Genomic DNA, 11,399 nt, shown 5'->3' with positions numbered 1-11,399 from the left:
GAGAGTGGGTTTAAAGTATATTTTGTGTATGAGAATCAGAATTTGGGTATTGATCTTAAAAAAAATGTGTATCAGCAGGACAGGACTGACTGAACACGAGAATTAGATGTCTTGAATAGATTGAAGGACTTATTCCCTCCTTTTCTAAAGTATTGATTTTAAGGATTGCGATAGGAGAAGCTCCTAAAGTAACGCGGAATCGAATCTAAAATTCTCAACCTCTAAAATATCAGTTTGAAAGATTGCGATAGGAGGGGCTCCTAAAGCAACGCGGAATCGGATGTCAAATCCTCAACTTCTAAAATATATCTGCTACTGTTCTTTCTGTACAACATGTTATACTCGTCACTGGCGCATAAAAAGGATCCCATGAATAGTGCTTGCTCCCATGAATAGTGTTTGCGGTCCCCCTCACCCGAACTTTTTTTATTTTGTTTTATCGAAGCTTTGGGACAGGGCACTCGTGTTACTTTTCCTTTCTTTCGGGATTTCTCCAAGATTTATTTTTTTGAGGATTCTTTTTCTTCTCTTTTACTTGAGTTTTTTTCACGTTGATTTTCTTGAGTTTTCTGTCATGAGTCGTTGTTACACTCTTCTTCGGATTTCTTGGACGACGTTTCTTCCAGACTTCGCCTTTTGAGATGTATTTAGGCTTGTTATACTTAAGAAACAGTAGATCTCATGGGCATACAAGTTTGCTTTACATTTTGCAGTGCTTTATTTTTCTGTTTCTACTTGCTATTATTTTTCCTGTACAACATGTTATACCATTTTTGTTCCTACCTGCTACTGTACTGTATAGCATGTTATATTATTCATGTTTCTATCTGCTACTGTTCTTTCTGTACAACATGTTATACTCGTCCTGTTTCTATCTGCTACTGTTCTTTCTGTACAACATGTAATACTAAGAACTTCAACAATAGGGTCGTTTGATTTGACATCGTAACTGGACACCCTAGAAAACTTAAACTCGTCACGGCAAGGAGTTTGGAGCTAGCGCGGTGGGCAGCGCGACCATCTTCAACAGCAAAACATGTCCTCCCCAGCAAGACCAATATTCCTTCCTTAGATATAAACAACAAAAGTCATAAGACTTCAAGAGCGCGACATAAATCCTCACTTTATCTGTTAGGCCTTTGCAACTCGTTCTAGGTTTCGAGGTTGTCGTCCGGTACGACGTAAACTCTCATATCTTCTAGGCGACTTATGTGACCGTGTCACGCAAGTATAAGCCCTAATTAAATAAAATCGGCAGGATGAAACATTCGAATAATTTCTCCTTGAAAGTGAAGTCAAACCATAGGATAAACTGAAAAATCAGTGATGTTCTCTTCAGGGTCTGTGGCCTCCCCTAGTTTCTCTTCATTTGGATTCCTCAACAATGTTCCAGATTCGAGTTTTTCCCCTTTCACACCTCTTCGTCCGATTTCGTTGTAAAGCCCTATCTTTTTGACCTCTTTGAAGATAATATTCCCTGATTTTTATCGAGAGTTTTTTTAAGTGACTTCAGTCATTTAAGATACAATTAACTATAGGGGCTTGTCCTTATAGGAAGCTTTTCCGAACCCAACCTAAAATAAACCTTATTTAATTCTTTGTATTTAATGGTTTCACAGACCAAACAGATGTTATATATTTCTTAGTTTATTTGATCGAGCTTCATCCTCAAGTCTTGTGTTTATCCCTCGGGATAGATACAGGATTTGAGGTAGAGCGCTCTTTCATTTAAACTGTGAAAAATATGAGGTCAGTTTGATTTCATATTTTTCTAAAATTATACATATATATATATATGCAAATTAAACATCCTTCCGAAGCGGGGAATGAGATTTCAATTTCGGTGACCGATAACTTCTTACGGGCAACTCCACCACAAACGAATCTCTTTCTAGCGCCGACAGTACAGAGCTACGTTGATGCAGATTTGGCTGGAGACATTGCCAGTAGGAAGAGTATTACAAGTTATGTTTATACTCGGTACTGCAGCGTCATGGGGCTCAACTCTACAGAAGTCAATTTCATTGTCCACTACAGAAGCTGAGTATATCGCAATGTCAGAGGTTGCAAAGGAGATGATATGGTTGTACAGTTTTTTGAAAAAATTGGGTAAGGAGGTTCGAAAGGGCACTCTCTATAGTGGTAGTCAGAGTGCTATATTTCTTGTCAGGAATCCAACATTTCAATCTAAGACCAAACACATTCATATCAGGTATCACTTCATACGGTCATTGTTAGATGATGGACAGTTACTACTTGAGAAAATTTATGGAAGAAAAAACTCTGCTGATATGTTGACTAAGAGTGTTACTCTTGAGAAACTTAAGTTGTGCTCAACTTCGATTGATCTTCTAGCGTGAAGACAGGGGCTTTGAGTTGCAGAGATGAAGGATATCATGTTTGAAGAAAAAAGGTCGGTAAAACCAGCAGATGATGCAGCCTGTAGGTTGTGCAGTCAGTGTCCCAGTCTCAAAGTGGGAGAATTATTAAATATATGGAACCTGTGACTCACCTACCGCGTCTCACAGTGGGAGAATTATTAAATATATGGAGCCTGTGACTCGCCTACCGCGTCTCACCTACCGCGTCTCATCTACCGCGTCTCACCTACCTCTCTCCCATTTTCTTTAAATAGCCTCTTTTGGCCTGTCATAAGAGCCAAGCCAAGCCCTCTTAAGCCCTCTCAAGCAATCCCTTAATCCCTCCACTTGGTTAGGCTTACGAAAAGAAAAAGGAAAAGTTGCTTGCCTTTCTTGCTTTCCTCAGTTTACTGGCATAAAAGAAAATATTTTTCTTTTGTTTTTTCACCTCTTCACGTGGCTTTGGAGAGAGAGAGAGAGGAAGTAAGGTGAAGAAAGAGAGAGAACAATAGAGAATTTTTCTGAAATGTCGAGGCGATCAACAAGTGTATCCTTGAAGAAATAAAATCTTCTGCAACTCCGTGAACGTAGACAATTTGCCGAACCACGTAAATCTGTGTGTTAGGTTCTGATTTGCAAATTTTTCTCGTCCATTTTTTGTTTTATCACATCGTTTTTCAAAACACAATATACAAATTAAGGAAATAATATAAAATCTATTTTTTGTGTAGCTATCCCTAACAAGCAGAAGAGAGGGCGAAGAGTAGCGAAGCAGGAAGCTAAGCTCGAGAGGTATGCTCTGAACTTTATTAGTAACTCTAACACTATCATGCAATGGCTTTTCAATATTCTCGTCTAATGATTCTCTATCTATGATCTTGGGCCATTACACTATTTTCATGGTATAAACCACATGGCTTTTGCTTGCCCCAATGTAAGTGTATCCTTGTTCTCCTTGCTCCTAACAAGTTGACATATGCAAATTTTATGATGACAACACATACAATATCACCAACGCTCACTCTTCACTTTGGCATTGCACTTTTTGATTCGACTATGTAGAGTTGTTGTGTGTGGTCTATAATACTTTCTCTTTTGCGCCCATAAATAAGCTTCACTAGAGTGTAATGGAATGACTAATTTGCTTTTATACAGTGCTATCAATTGTAACATTCTTCTTCATTGTGACTCAAAATTTCAACTTCATGTATTATTTAATGCAGATCGGGCATTTAAGAAAAACGAATTCAACTCTACAAGGGCTCATGTCATATATCTTGGCCAAAAACTCATCCCTTGGAGGTCTGTAAAACATAATTTAATAGCTCACTCTTCACCAAGGCTGAATATTGCTATGTTGACACCACAATTGCCAAGCTTCGGTGGATTTGCACACCACTCCTCGAACTTGGTGCTTCTGCCTTGGGGTGTCAAAAATTGACCTAATATGCCAACTCGATTCGAACCTGACTCAAAAAATCCTGGTTCTGGTTGAGCCATGTAAATTTCAAATCGAATTCTAGTTAAATATCTTAACTCATTTAATTTTTTCGGTCAAGTTCAGGTTGACTTGCCACCCCGAAATTGACCCGAAACCGACCGCCAACTCTATGACTTGAAATTGGCCCATCAACTTAGATTTGACTCGTGATTGACTCAAAATTGATCTGATTTTGACCTGAATAGTTGTTATTCCTTATGTTAAACGTGTTATACAAGTTTGGTTCGGGTTGGCGGGTTGAGGGTGAGTCGTGTTCAAGTTGAACTTTCTAGCCCATTTAATATTTGGGCTAGGTTCGGGTCGGCTCAATTTTAGGTCAGACCCGAACCCGACCTACAAACCTGTTTTGATACCCCTACTTCTGCTAGAGGCTTTGGTGATCTATTATTACAATGTGTGTCACTTATCTTTGTGCGATTTATTCTTTCACTCATGGATGAAACTTATTGCTATTTACACTCATTTATTTGAGAATAAGTCTAAAATGGCATCCTTCATTTGGCCCATGTTTTGTTTGAAGCAACCAGAGGATACTCTCACTACAACACTTCCATGCTACCACCCCTGCATTGTTTGAGGCTATTAGGGGATACAATCACCGGAACACATCCACGCCATCGGTTCTCTTTATCGAGCATCAAGGTTGAACTTTCCAATTAAAGCTACCTTGAAGGGCCGTTTAAAGGAATACAAGAAAGATTAAGGAATAAATGCTAAATTGTTGTAATTTGTTGGCTTGTTATTTCTTTGGCTTCCATTTGTCTACATTGTTTTCTGCTAGAGTCACCCACCTAAATTTGAAATTAGGATTTTTTTTTCGCCATGTCAACTATTAGTAGTCAAAGCATGTCAATAGAAGAATGAAGCTATTATTCAAACCTTCTATTATGATAAAAATGTTGGTTAAGATTTAGGGTACAATAGGTTATTGATGATATCAGCAGGACCTCACCAATGATTATGACATTGACGAACACATGCTATTTTATTTTGCTTTTGAAAATAATATTTGCATAAGAATAATAAAAATATTTTATTTCGTTTTAGATATATGCAAAGTAAACATAAAGAAAACCAAACACACACAAAAAAAAAAAAAAAAAAAAAAAAAAAAAAAAAAAAAAAAAAAAAAAAAAAAAAACGTAAAACTGATTGCTAATTGCCCTTATTTCTTCGGCCTATGATGACATGATGCTGGATGATGTTAATAATGATTAAAGCTTATGTTGTCATATTTTTTTTGTGTGCTTTTCATGTACAAGTCATCCATCATGTTCCTTTGATATCATGAAATACAAAGACATATGTAAACCTCCTACTTTAGAAGGTTTAACTATTTTGTTATGTGAAAAAATGTTGAATCATCTTTCCCACCACCAGAGCCATTTGAGTTGAAAAATCAACATTTTTAGTTGATGGTTAGTTTTGTATGTTATTTCAAGGAATCGTGTTAGCGGCTTAGCGCTGATTATATACATGCTGTCATTTGTCCTGGAGTTTATAAAAGTGTAAATTTAGTCCAGACTATTTTAATAGGGGTTGAAATGGTCCGTGGTGGGAACTCTTTCACCTATACGCAAAGAGTCTAGGGGCTAATTTGACATTTTATAGACTATGAGGTTAAAATAGACACCTGAAAAGATTCAAGGGACCATTTTATCACTTTTCTCAAATTGATTTTTACCTCAAGTTGTTCATTTAACCTTTTCTGCACCTCAATTTGCATCTGAAGCGCCTCATTTATCTTCACCACACTGATATCAAAAAAAAAAAAAAAAAAGTTAGTAGAAAATTTCTTGGTTATTGGAACCATCGTTTATAAGCCTTCGTTTGGTGCTTACGTGTTGCTGTGGGAGCCTACATTCATATTATTAACTATGGTTTCACCTTCTGATGTTTTGTCCGGTGCCACGGAATGACCTATCACTGAAAATATATAAGAATTCCATGTTAATATCAATCATATTCCTTAATAATCGTAGCAGATTTTACAATCTGTAATTACCGTTTCTCATTGCCCCGCAGCCATTAGACATAACATGGAGATTCTTGCTGAGTCTGTATTTCTGGAATTTCGAGGATAAATTACTTTTCTTGTTCAAACTAAACAGATTATCTAATAACTTTTTGTTACCTGAAGATGACTTTTTAGGTGATATAAAGTGAGTCCTGGGACCTCCATAACTCTCATCACTGTTTTTGGGGTAGCCTCTGAGAAATAGATAATCATTGATCGGTCAATAAAAATCAGTTTTTTACTCGAGGGCACTCGAAAAAATGAAAACTTTTAAATCCTATATTTGATAAAATTTAGTTTCTTCTTAATTTCTTTTCAGTTGTCTTAAATCTCGGATTTACTATATCCAGTTATTAGCAGGATTTATTAAATCCGGATTTACAAAATCTACTAAATCTATTGCCAAACAGGCCCTAAGTGTGAGACAATATATACGAATCATCTCTGCCTTCTTTTCTTATATACTCACTCTCAGGTCCACCAAGTTGATTCACTGCTTCCACAAAGCGCTCATGCAGCTCCGTAGTCCATTTTAGTCTAGGCTTTGCGTCAGTTGAGAGAACCAATCCTGCGTCTCCTGGACAATTTTCTGAGGCAAGAAACAAATTTCTTTTAGAAGGATTTGATGTCCTGTACGAAATGACTCTGTTGCCACTTTGGTCAAGATGATACATTTCCTGTTCATCAACCAAAAAAAAAAAAACTTAGAAAGTTGTGTGAATTATTGCACATAGATGGGCTCTTCCTTCCTGCTTCACAAAACCTATATTTTCTTTGATTTACTGTACTGCAAATTCCGATCTTCTAACAATCTGAATTTCTTTCTGGCAAAAAGAGCTTAGGAGCTTCTTCAATCTCATCCTGGTGGCGAGTTTGTTCCCCAGGCACTCCTTATAAGGCACTGTTCTGAGAATCTGGAATCTGTGGAAGGAGGCACCCGTGTCGATCTAATCTACTTAGCATTTCAAAAAGAGATTTTTTCCATGTTGCTTTTGGTATCTATGAACTCTGTGCTGCAACTTATTCAGTGAATTTCAAGACCAAAATATCTGTTCATATTCTGCACCATAAACTCATTATGTTAGTGCCTTCAATTTGTCATCTCTATCGAATATACCCATCGAGAAAACTTTTTTTCTGTTCTTCTGGTCTCCACAGGGAAAGCTGGAATTCTATTCTCCTAGGCTGAATTTTCAGTATTGGTTTCTGGATTCTTGATCTGTGCTTGAAAAGAGCATTAAGGTTAGGGTCCACTTCACGTGGAAGCCTTTGTTTTTCTTTTGTAGTTGAAAGGATGTTTTTGTTGAAGATTTAGGCTGTGTTTGGTAGCATATTATTTGTAAGATTTAATCATGAATTTAACTTAAATCAAGCCAAACTCTAAATAAATAAATAAATAAATCCAACGCTCCGTTAAATTCAATTTTCTTGCGTTTTGTAATTTTCTTCTCGCGTTCCGTCTTTTTAGGATGTAAATTCGGGTTTAGTAATTTAGATTGTGAGGCACGTTTATTCCGCATTGATAAATACTATTTAACGTAAAACTAAGTTGCAACCAAACACTTCATTAGTTATGTATTGATAGTGTTAGTTGGAGAGATTTAGGTGTTTTATCATAATCATTATCCTTATTCTAAATGTTTGTCAACTTTATGAATTCTCATTTTTGAATTACTCATGTTGAGTGTTGCGTAAGGTACTATAACGATTTTGTGTAAATATTTTGCGCCACTTTTATCCTTATTTTTTTATTGATAAATACTATTTAACGTAAAACTAAGTTGCAACCAAACACTTCATTAGTTATGTATTGATAGTGTTAGTTGGAGAGATTTAGGTGTTTTATCATAATCATTATCCTTATTCTAAATGTTTGTCAACTTTATGAATTCTCATTTTTGAATTACTCATGTTGAGTGTTGCGTAAGGTACTATACCGATTTTGTGTAAATATTTTGCGCCACTTTTATCCGTCTATTATTCAATATAAAATTCGGCGATTTAAATATATAAAACATGATTTTTATATATACGTGTATCAAATTCTTAAGCTTTGACATTTAGTTATAGGATACTCAAATCATTAATGAGAAAAGTGTCAAAATAGTCTCTAAACTCTTTTGTATTAGTCTCAGAGTATATGAAAAGTGCTAAATTAATCCTTGGACTCTTTTAATATGGGCTGTGCATGATCTTAAGAAAAATCACATCCAACCAACAACTAAAGTAAGCAATTTGTGAGCAAAGTATAAATCAATATTAGATCCGTTTTTTAAGCTCACATTTTCCCCTAAAGCATGTTTCCCATCAGCTGTATGCTGTATGAGATTTAGAAATTGTCAGGGTGGGTTTTCGGCTGTTGTTAACTTTACTGTGACAAAAATGATTGATTCGAGTCATGAGAGTAGTCTTTCTGACATCCTTAAAGGCTATGAGGCTGCATATATTACCCCATCCTGATTTCTAGATTCACTGTAGCTTCTTTTTCTGTGTTTACATTTTTTTATGCTATATTTTAAATATCATTTGAAGTCATCATTATTTCAGTGCATTTGCGATAAGGCATATTTTCTAAATTGCTGTGGCTAATTATTATATTTTAAAAGTAGATTTGCTGTGAGCTCTAATTATATACTACTTTTTTTCTGAATCACTCATATTGGAAAATGTGGACAATCCAAAATGCTTGCTTGCCAAAGTTGAGAGTTCCTTATTCTGTATTCCATAGGCAGTAGAGAGAATCCTTTTCTTTCATTGAAAAAGGAAGAATGATAGTGCTCTCACTTTTCCCTTTAAACTTTTGATGTTAAATGAAGATGATTAGTTACTCTTTTTGTCTTAAATAACCTTGTCAGGTAATATTCTTTCTCCCTCTCATTCTCTCTCTCTCTCTCGCTTTTCTTAAACACTCTCCCTCATAGAAGAGTATTTATTTATTCGAGGTTTGTTTTATACTATTTCATAATATTTTTTTACTAGTTTGTATTCACCACAAAGTTACTATATGGGGGATCCCAAGGGGTTATATGAGGTAGGAATCCACACTTCATGCATATCAAATATAATTTTGATTGAGTAAAGTGTCAAAATGGTCCCCATACTTTTTGTAGGAGGACATTTTGGTCCCCGAAGTATATAAAAATATCAATTTAATCCCCAAACTCCTTTAATATGAGCTAAACTAGTACCCTTTAGAGATTATGTCAGCCTATATTAAAAGTCTGACACTTTTATGGACTATGGAACTAAAATGACCCCATGTAAAAACTCAGGGAACTATTTTGACACTTCACTCAATTTTGATTCTTCAGTGCTATTTGGAAACCACTAGAGTTAATTAATTAAACGTTGAGGAATCGCTATTTGGGATACCGTTAGAGTTAATTAATTAAAAGTTGAGGAATCTAGGCATGTATTCATTTGATGATTAATGGTTTTTTTGGGGTTTAATCTCCTACTTGATAGTTGAAAATAAGTTTGTGTTAAAATATCAAAGTTCTTCACTCTTAGCTATTTGCTTAAGCTTTTAGATCATAAACATGTTTGATCACTGGTGTGTAACCAACTTTATTTTTTTCATCAGTTTAATTTTCCTCCCTAATAATTCTAGTAAAGCTTGTTGTTTTAATGTTTTATTTGAAAAGTGGGAGCAATGATGTTCAAAGATGAAATTCTAAGGATTGAATACTACCTTTACCAGAAGCTCCATCCACCTCATTCAGAGATGCCAAATCATCATTATAATGAACAATGATGATCCGAACCTCTTGATTAGAAATTCATTGTTTAGTTGAACACTTGTCACTGATTTTCAAAATGTTGCTATTAACATACTACATGAGGAAACCACAATTTACATGATGAGAGGTTTATCAAACATATAGGACAAAATTTTAGTGATAAAAATGGTATATCAAATGAGAAAAATTTTCATTCTTAAGCTGATTGAAGATATTTCCATGGCCGTGTAGATCAATGAGTTCAAATTGATCAGAAATCAATTGATCTAGATGGATATCAACTTTGTTAGCTAGGTTCATGCATTGAGCTTGTTATCATTATTATTAAGATGTTGGGCTTGAATTGTGACAATGGTTGATATTTAAACAAAAAGGGGGTCAAAGGTATGCTAAATGTATTTATAGTTGTAACACCTTCTTTTTCATACTAGCCAAAGTCGAACACATTGTAGAGTACTGTTGAGTTGACATCCTATAAAGTAATAACACAAATTTACCTGCTAAACCTGTCTTAGTCAGTTCACCGTGAGACTCTCTCTCAATGATTATTTGCCTGAATTTGATAGCCTTTAGCTCGAATTTATAGCTTCTAATCATTCTCAATGGTTGTAACAGATTATTCTCCAAGCAATGCACTTTTTCTCTCATTTGGTGAACTATTTACACATTTCCACCCTGTTGTCACCTTGGTTTGATAAGTCTTTACAGTAAATACATTGGATGTCCCTGTCAGTGCATGTGGATAGGCATCAAAATGATGATTTTAGTTCAACTTGTGTGATAAAGATTTGAAAAGAATCGAAGGAATGAATTGATATCCCACTACATTGACATAATGGTTCATCTATTTCTAATATTGAATGAAATGAATCTTAAATATGATTATATGATATATGATCATTTTTGTATTAATATTGATATTTAATGTCATACCTGCATTGCCATCAAAACTATTGTAGTTACATAAATATGATTCCTCAGTTTAACTCTGTATATAAGCAAATGACAATGAAAGTTCAATTGACATATGTTATAACCTCATTGATTTAATGACTTGTGATGATTTCATGGCATATGATGAGTTCCTTTTGTATATTTTATATGAGAATATTGCATAGAATTGTTACATAATCTGATGGGAATTAGGGCATAAATAATAATATACTTTTATTTTACTGAAAACAAATTAAAGATTACAACTCTAAAGATTCGAAGGTAACAATTTACAATTCGAGAGATAGGTGAGCTCTCCCACATCCTAACTCGTAAGACTCCATGCAACAATAACAAGCATGCCCAACCCTAAATTTAGTAAGCCTATTTATACCAAATAATAGTAACTAATAAATGACTAAAATGCCCTTTTAGCATCTCGCCTAAAATAAGTATTCAAATTAAATGACATGCTCGGCGTGGCGGAAAGCATCGTCGGTGCCTACCTAACATAATCATATCGCTTTACTCACTAATAAAAGAATTATGGGGCAATTTCATACATACCACACAATTTTTATGTATTTACATATGTAACACTTAAATTTTCAGAGCACTCAAATATTTAATATCATAGCAAAAGCATCACTTTTACTAAATTTTAAAAAGTAAAATTCACCTTTTTATGCATATTTTTATGGCATCATGGTGTTATAAATATAAATATTAAATGTTTGGTGTCAGATATGTAAATCAATAAGACTTGTGTGGTACATGTGTAAATTTCCCAAGAATTTTATACTCTAGTTTTGGTTTTATACAGGAATTTTTTTCTCGCCATTGTATGT

The 11,399-nt window shown here is 34.8% G+C and overlaps 1 protein-coding gene and 1 long non-coding RNA gene across 5 annotated transcripts in view; one reads left to right on the top strand and one right to left on the bottom strand.

Annotated features, from left to right (window-relative positions):
- Nucleotides 1-4,939, top strand: part of LOC110024007 — a 44,374-nt gene extending 39,435 nt beyond the window's left edge. For all 3 annotated transcript variants that reach the window (XR_002293958.1, XR_002293954.1, XR_002293953.1), the window contains 2 exons: nucleotides 3,092-3,152; nucleotides 3,584-4,939. This is a non-coding gene — a long non-coding RNA (uncharacterized LOC110024007). The remainder of the gene's footprint in view (nucleotides 1-3,091; nucleotides 3,153-3,583) is intronic.
- Nucleotides 1-7,281, bottom strand: part of LOC110023998 (myb-related protein 2-like) — a 47,498-nt gene extending 40,217 nt beyond the window's left edge. Inside the window, exons 1-6 of one of the 2 annotated variants that reach the window (XM_020723693.1) lie at nucleotides 6,642-7,281; nucleotides 6,348-6,555; nucleotides 5,996-6,072; nucleotides 5,867-5,927; nucleotides 5,703-5,787; nucleotides 5,546-5,615 (exon numbers count right to left, since the gene is read on the bottom strand). In XM_020723693.1, the coding sequence (XP_020579352.1) occupies nucleotides 5,546-5,615; nucleotides 5,703-5,787; nucleotides 5,867-5,927; nucleotides 5,996-6,072; nucleotides 6,348-6,552 (498 nt within the window). In that variant the 5' untranslated portion in view covers nucleotides 6,553-6,555; nucleotides 6,642-7,281. Of the gene's footprint in view, nucleotides 1-5,545; nucleotides 5,616-5,702; nucleotides 5,788-5,866; nucleotides 5,928-5,995; nucleotides 6,073-6,347 lie in introns of both variants that reach the window. The other variant, XM_020723702.1, reaches the window with a different exon arrangement.
- Nucleotides 7,282-11,399: the final 4,118 nt, after the last annotated feature.

Source organism: Phalaenopsis equestris, unplaced genomic scaffold (genome assembly GCF_001263595.1).
Source record: "Phalaenopsis equestris unplaced genomic scaffold, ASM126359v1 Scaffold000002, whole genome shotgun sequence".
NCBI classification, from domain to species: Eukaryota; Viridiplantae; Streptophyta; class Magnoliopsida; order Asparagales; family Orchidaceae; genus Phalaenopsis; species Phalaenopsis equestris.
This window is presented reverse-complemented; position numbering and strand designations above follow the sequence as displayed.